This window comes from Caretta caretta, chromosome 9, assembly GCF_965140235.1.
Source record: "Caretta caretta isolate rCarCar2 chromosome 9, rCarCar1.hap1, whole genome shotgun sequence".
Taxonomy (NCBI): Eukaryota; Metazoa; Chordata; order Testudines; family Cheloniidae; genus Caretta; species Caretta caretta.
Genome location: NC_134214.1, coordinates 22,708,827 through 22,716,597, shown reverse-complemented (window position 1 = coordinate 22,716,597; position 7,771 = coordinate 22,708,827). Strand labels below are relative to the sequence as shown.

The 7,771-nt window shown below is 47.4% G+C and overlaps 1 protein-coding gene across 2 annotated transcripts in view; it reads left to right on the top strand.

The window, feature by feature from the left end:
• The first annotated feature begins 380 nt into the window (after positions 1-380).
• Positions 381-7,771, top strand: part of SCHIP1 (schwannomin interacting protein 1) — a 121,020-nt gene continuing 113,629 nt past the window's right edge. The window contains exons 1-2 of one of the 2 annotated variants that reach the window (XM_048862784.2): positions 381-589; positions 914-1,573. In XM_048862784.2, the coding sequence (XP_048718741.1) occupies positions 932-1,573 (642 nt within the window). In that variant the 5' untranslated portion in view covers positions 381-589; positions 914-931. Of the gene's footprint in view, positions 590-913; positions 1,574-7,771 lie in introns of those variants that run through there. The other variant, XM_048862782.2, reaches the window with a different exon arrangement.

Sequence of the window (7,771 nt, the reverse complement as noted above, 5' to 3'; positions counted from 1 at the left end):
TGAATGAGAGTTGAAGGGGTGGTTGGATTCCTGCCCGCTCGCAGTCTATCTATCAGAAGCTGCTCCAAAGTTCATAGGATCACAATGTGTTTCTTCTTGCACACACACACACAAAAGACAAGAAAGGAATTTGTGACCGTGCCTTACCTGAGTGCAGCTTATTGTTGGCGGGCCAGGCTCTCGTGGGCACAGCGTTAGAGGGGAGAGGGTGCAGCCCTCACGGGCTCTGCCTGGGAAGGGGTAGTAAAAAGAGAAACAGCCATTCCACAGGGGCTCCCCCTCCCCAGTCCCCGCATGAGCTGCAGCTCTGCGTCTTGCCCAGCTGTACCGCAGGGGGCGGTGTGAGCACCAGCCTCCCCGTTGCTTCTTACGCCGGCAGCGTGGGGACGGGACTTCATGCCACGGCTGCCGGCCGAGCTCCCTCCCGCACCCCCCGTTTGGCTGCGCTGCGCTGCGCTGCCGGCGGGCCCCCGGCTCAGCAGCTGGACGCGGCAGCCGGGAAGTTGCAGCCGCCGCGCTATGGGGCCAGCCGCCTCCTGACCACACCATGGAGCCCTAGCGAAGGCGTCTGCCCCTCCTCTGCCTGGGGGTGAGCGCGCCGGGTCCGGAGATCCGCTCCCCCAAAGCGGGCGCAGATGCTTCCCCTGGCCGGAGCGCGGGGGAGGTGGCAGGAAACTTTGGGAGAGTCGGGGAAGCCCCCGGCCCGGGGAGGGGGGGGCGGGGCGAGGCGAGAGCCCCCAGAGCAGCCCCCCGCCCCCGGTGCAAATCGGGACGCGGCGCTCGCTGGGGGGGCACATCCGTGGCCGGGCTTTCTGTGCCCGCAGGCGATGCGCTTCCCGCGGGCGGCGGCCAGACGGGAGGCGGCTGGTTCCTGCTCTCTAATCCGCTGCGTGTTTCCTTCTCTCCCCCTCAGGATTACCGCGAGGATGGGATGGATTTAGGAAGCGACGCGTGCAGCAGCCGCTCCAGCTCCGAGTCCGGCTCCAGCAAAGTCACCCCTTGCTCGGAGTGCAAATCCTCCCCCTCCCCCAGCAGCCTGGACTCGGCGGCCCTGGAGGACTCGGAGGAGGAGGAGGGTTACCTGGGGTACGGAAGGAAGGGCACTGCCGCGTGGGAGGAGGACCGGCTCTGCACCGCCGGCTGCGATGCCACGGCTGCCAAGCGAAGGAGTTTGGCGGAGGAGCTGGAGGATGTGAGAAGCACCAGCGGCGCCAACCCCACCATGCCGCCCCCCGCCCCCAACGGCAACCCCCCGCCCCACCGCCCGCTCCCGCCCCAGGACCTCCGGCAGAACGGCAACGTGGTGCCCCCCGGCCGCAGGACGGGGCACCGCGGGGCGGGCGGGCGCAAAGCCCATCTCCAGAAAGCCCAGCCGGCTGTGGGGAGGCTCCGCGGTGGAGGGGGGGTCGCCCCCGGGCACCCCTTGGACAGCTCCGCGGGGGGCACGTGGCTGAAAGAGCAGGAGCCCCCGCTCCCGACTATGGACTGGGAGGCTTTGGAGAGACACCTGGCAGGGTTACAGTTTCAGGAACAGGAGGTACGAAACCAGAGCCAGAAAACAAACTACACCTCAGTAAGTTGGTCCCCGTTATCTGCAAGGTCTGTGGCTTTGGGGAGGGAGCGAGGGAAGGCGAGTCAGAGTAAAGGGAATTACTTATGGTGACAAGATATGTTACTAGGCAGTGAGTCACACGTCCCTCGCAGAGATCCGTACGGAGCATTGCCATAGATGGTAATTGAGCAAATCGCTGTTGCCCTTTAATTGTGACGGGTTTTTTCACCCTTCCGACCTGGGAGGGCAACTTACTGAATGCAGCATTGTTGCTGGTAAGAAGCTTCATTGTGTGTGAATCTAGATCTGTCCCCTTTCTTGCAGATCTGCAAAGAATTTGTGTCTTTCTCCAGCGTCTTTCATTTGTTCAGCGGTGGAAGGAATAGCTTGCCTCTGATCTGCCCGCCCCTGGCCTGAGGATCAGGGAGTCAGGGGTGCCTCTGTGGAACAGAGCAAGCTGGTGACTCAGTGGCCATTTGTAACATATTGTGATTGCTGAGATTTTGGTGGGGCTCAGTGGCACTTCCTGTTTCTTATCAGACAGGCACCTGGCTGGATACAGGAAAGCTAGACAACGTGGGTGGCATCAGGAGCAGGAGTGGGTGGAATTAACATAAGCAGGAGTCTTAGGCCATCTAGTACAAGGGTTCTCAACCCTTTTCTATAAAAACTCCACGCCTGTCCCCCCCTTCCCGTGCCACAATAACTGGTTTATATAGAAGCCAGAGCTGGCATTAGGGGGTAGCAAGCCAAATAGTTGCCTGGGCTCCACACCACAGGGGCCCTGCAAAGCTAAGTTGCTCAGGCTTCAGCTTCAGCCCCAGGTGGCGAGTTTGGATTCAGGGCTTCAGCTCTATACAGTGGGGCTTCAGCTTTCTATCCTGGGCCCCAACAAGTCTAATGCTGGCGGTGCTTGGCGGCCCCCCAAAACCTGCTCGTGGACCCCCCAGACACCTGTTGAGAACTACTGATGTCAGGGTTCCCTCCCCACTCTGAACTCTAAGGTACAGATGTGGGGACCTTCAGGAAAGCTCCCTAAACTTATTTCTACCAGCTTAGGTTAAAAACCTCCCCAAGGCACAAATCCTTTGTCCTTGGACGGTACGCTGCCACCCCCAAGTGATTTAGACAAAGAATCAGGGAAAGGACCACTTGGAATTCCTATTCCCCCAAAATATCCCCCCAAGACCTACACCCTTTTCCTTGAGAATAATATACCAACCAAATAGGTAAACCAGATTCTTAAAAAAACAGAACTTTATTATAAAGAAAATAAAAGTAAAAGAAGCACCTCTGTAAAATCAGGATGGAACGTAACTTTACAGGGTAATCAGATTCAAAACACAGAGGATTGCCCTCTAGGCAAAACTTTAAAGTTACAAAAAACAGGGATAAACCTCCCTCTTAGCACAGGGAAAATTCACAAGTTAAAAGCAAAAGGTAATCTAATGCGCTCTGCCTTATTTACTTACTCTTTTTGCAATATAAAGACTCACTTTAGGATGGTTTATAGGAGAAGGAGTTTTCTGACTTGGTGCTTCTCTGCTTCCCAAGAGAATGCACAAACAAAGCCCCCCTCCCCAGATATGAAAGTATCTTCTTTCCCCATTGATCCTTTTGGTCAGGTGCCAACCATACTTCCCAATATGGACCTGGCCCAGTGAAAAGAGTCAGTATCTTCTTATTGAAGGGTGGTTTCCTGTTTGCTTTATTTTGAGGTATAGCAACAATTTCAACCCAAGCATTTAAATCTGTACCTTAGGCAAGAAGGATTGCATACTTTAACTTAGCTAAAGTATGTGGCAACATTACACCATGCTTGTAACATTACACCATGGTACCTTGCCTTGGGGTGTGGTTTGAGTATACAGGGCCTCAGGCTACTGGAAATTGGATGCCTGCACTTTGACTTTACAGCATGAGGACAACTAACAGCGTTTCTCAGAGTAATTGGGATAGCTGATACTAAAAGAAGGAAGAGGATGCTTTCTTTGCCTTGTAGAACCTGGTTATAAGACCCCCACTTTGTTTCAAATGTGTTTCCTTTAATCACTGCTGTATAGCAGATTTTCATAGCTATTCTTTTCATCAGCATTCAGCAAATATCTTTAAGCAGCAACCAAAAATTATCATTGCTAGACACAAAGTTATTACAGTGTTAGGAAAAAATATCTCCTGGTAACTGTCCTAATGTCTATATTTTATTTTGAACAGATTTTAGAAAGTATGAAGCTAATGAACAACATTTTGCTTGTATTCTGTTGTTGTTGCAACTGTAACAAAATAATACAATGGCTTTTAGTTTCAGCAATAAGAGATGCTGATGTCATTTTATTTTAAGTATGACCTAGCCTTGTTGAGGATTTTATATATTCTGTGAAAGTTGTCTTTATGTGTGTGAGCGTATGTATGTGTGTGAATTTAGGTGCCTATTCTTTGAGAGATTAAGTGGCGTTGGCTTCCCTATACAGCTCTGCCAATGAACTACACTCCTAACTGGCCAGAGCAGTGGTTTTCCAGTCCTGGGCTGCTGTTGAGCAGAGACTGTCACACAGAGTAATGGCAATTTATTTTATTTTATTTATTTTTGTGTGAGAGCTGAACAAAATCCCCTAACAGCCAGAATGAAAACATCAAACACGTTTTTGCTTGTAACCTGACCCAGAACTGGAACCTAGTACTCCAGAGATTTAAGAACCACAGTCAAGGTGGAAACTACTTCTATTATATAACTATTTGGAAGGACAAATACAGTATATTGTGAAATCTCATACTATATGGTTTAGTATACAAAGTAATAATTTTTGAATCTTTCTGGAAGAAAAAGAAACTAGCACATATTTATTCTCCAATAAGCAGGTGTCAATGGTGGTTTGGGTGTACAGCATTCTGTTCAGGGAGATATGAAATCCCATTAATTAAGAATCGTTTTTATAATATGTAAATTAAAAGATGGTATGACATTCCCTAAACTTTTCTCTAAAACCATTGAAGGTACAGTCAAATACTGCTTTATGATAGACAGTAAGACTGATGTATGCTCTGTTAACCTCCACTTTATAACTTCACTTTCCTAGGGCTTGATTCTGTAGGGTGCTCTGCAACCTCACTTCTTACTGATATCAGCTGAAGAGAGGGCGCTGACTACTTGCAGCATTGGCCTTCTAGTTAGGCATCTAGGACTTTATATCATACTTACTATGTTTTGAAATGACGTTGAATGAATCATTCGTTGAATATTACAGATGATTTTTGAAAAATCTTGTGGTTATTAGATATTGTAATTAGTACAGTCTGGTAGAATGACAGCTACCACACAGTATATTTTTAAAAGACCAGACTTGGAACTAAGGGTGAGCTAATAACAGCAGCATGTAGAGGGTGTGGGAATAAAATCACTAATCCCAGGGCTTTTTAGGTGGTCTTGTAATTGATAGTGGCTTATTCAGAAACTAAGCTTTTTTTTTTTTTTTAAGTTGTTTCTCTCCTTTATTGTTATGATGATGATCTTAGCAATGTAAACTGATGTACTCTTACTTTTGGTCACTCACGCTTACAGAAAACCATCTCTAACTAAGCAGCAGCAGCAAATGTAGGAACTCTTTCTTTCTAGTTGGGTGCTTGCTTAAATGAGGTGTTACCCTGAAAGATTTTTGGATCATTGCCATTCGTAATAATTTTAGCACTTACATTTAAGAAAAAATGTTAATTGGAGCCAGTGCCCTAAAAAAACAAACAAATATTATCTGTCTTGGACCTACTCTTCCCCTTTATCTAGTATTAGTGCTTTGACCACGCTTTCTCCAAACCAGGCTCCTCCCATTACACTACCTGTACTTGGCGTAGCACCTTGCCTCCCGCCTGGAGGATGAGCACATAGGTCCTCTTTGTTTAGCTGCTACAAACACTGATCCCTATGCAAGGGATTTCATGGAAGCGTAATCTGTGTTATAGAATTGCACTGTGGTTCCAATGTTGGAAGTTGCACTTTGGGTGCCGTACTGTCTCACACAGACACGCTGCACTCCTTGTAAGTATTGCAGTAACACTGCTTTCTGTAGATCAGATCAGGCTAAGGAGACTGGCCTTGCATCTCCAGAGACACAGCACATGCACGTCTTCTTTCCCTCTTTCTCATTGCTGAGCTGCCTGTCAGCTTAAGCCCATAGTTGGCATTTCCTATTTTTATAAATGTATCAGTTTTATGGTATGTGAGGTACTGGAAGAATTCCTGATAATTGTAACCAATTTCCCCTCCTGCAGTTTTCCAGCACCCGTGGGAACAACAATGTGTGTAGCTCGTTGTGGCAGCCTTTCTCTTTTTCCATGCATATTTCTATTTATGTATTTGAACATTTATTTGGCTTATGTGCCTCAGTTCTGTGAATCCATCAAAACCACTAAGCTACTGCAGGAATCTCATTTCTGTTATCTCAGTCATGGATCTGTTCCTTCTAATTAGCATCTGTGCCTTATGGGCATAGTTTAGGACAGGTAAGTACACTGTATTAGACTGTTTGAAGTGCAGATAGACTCATGGTTTTTACTGATCCTCACTTTCTATAATAGAGAAGGTCAGGGTGAGTAAACAGTGGGGAAGTGGGGGATCTCTGCTATCAAGGCCAGTTTAACAATAACTATTTTGCTGTGCTCTCCTGCAGTAACATTCTCTCTAACCTCCATTCACTCAGCTCTATTCCATCTTCAGGAAGGGTTTTCCCTTATTTCTTGGGGCATGTCTACACAACAGTTAAAAACCTGGGGCTAGCCCATGACAGCGACTCAGGTTTGCAGGGCTTTGGCTAAGGGGTCATTTATTGCGCAGTAGATATTTGGGCTTGGGCTGGAGCTCAGGCTTTAGGACTCTTTGTGGTGGGAGGGTCCCAGACCTTGGATTGCAGGTGGAGCTGGGACATCTACAGTACAATTAAACAGCGCTGCGAGCCTGAGCCCCGCGAGCCCACTTCTGCTGGCACAGGCCAGCGTTGGTTGTATAATTACAGTTTAGACTTGCCCTTTGAGGCGGGGAGCCCAGGTGCTTCTTCCCCTGCTGTTTCTTGATATTGAGGGTTCTCTCCAGCCTCCCCATGATGGACACGAACAGTCATTCATCCAACCTGATGTTCGAGGTATTTCTCCTTGCATTCATCTTCTTGGCTGTCAGGCTTTTTCGGACTGAGAAGGCAGAGGGAGGGGGATTCTCGAAGAGACTTCATGTCCTTATCTGTCTAGTTTGAAGTGAATTTCTCCCAAATTTTCCCAGGTTTTCTTAGAGTATGGGGGAGCAGGCATAGCAGAACACAAATGCCCCTTCTTCACCTTTCAGTCTGGTGCAATTTGAGAAAGCTACAGATCCTTCTTTTCAGTCCAGAGCTGCTGCTGCAGGTGAGGAATTGAGACACACAGAGATCAAGTTACTTGTTCACAGTCATACAGGAAGCATGTGGCAGAACTGGGAATTAAATCCAGGTTTTCTGAGTCCAGTCCAGTGCCATGTACGCAAGACTATACCCTCCTTTTCTTTATGAAATATTACATAATTAATTCTAGGTTACTTGCAGAAACCTATGACAGGAACTTCAGGTATAATAATACTAAGTAAAATATGAAGTCTTAGAAGGATTCAGATAGAGTTAGGATGCCTGATTTGACTGCTGCGGTCAGCTGTCTAAGGCAGTGGTTCTCAAATGTCTGTAGTAGTGACCCCTTTCACACAGCAAGCCTCTGAGTGTGACCCCCTTATAAATTAACACTTTTCAAATATACTTAACACTATTATAAATGCTGGAGGTGAAGTGGGCTTTGGGGGTGGAGGCTGACAGCTCGCGACCCCCTACATAATAACCTCACGAGCCCCTGAGGGGTCATGACCCCCAGTTTGAGAGCCCCTGTGCTAAGGCATTATCGGCTAATTTTAGGTGACTCACCCCTTAAGAGAGTTTTGTAAACCCAGATAGAAACAGAAACGTTTTCATTGTTTTTTCCTGAATTGACAGGGTTTGTGTGTTTTTTTTTTTTAAAGTATATAAATATTCCTTGCATTGGTGAAAACTCAGGTATTTTCTTTGACCATTCAATATTTCAGGTCCTTACTCTCCCAAATACTCCAGTTTATAGTAGGTCATCTTCCTCTTTCAGAGTTTTGTTGATTAATTTGAGATTGCATCATCAGCTCTGATCTAGTGGTCCTGTTCACTTTAATACTCGTGTTTGAAACCA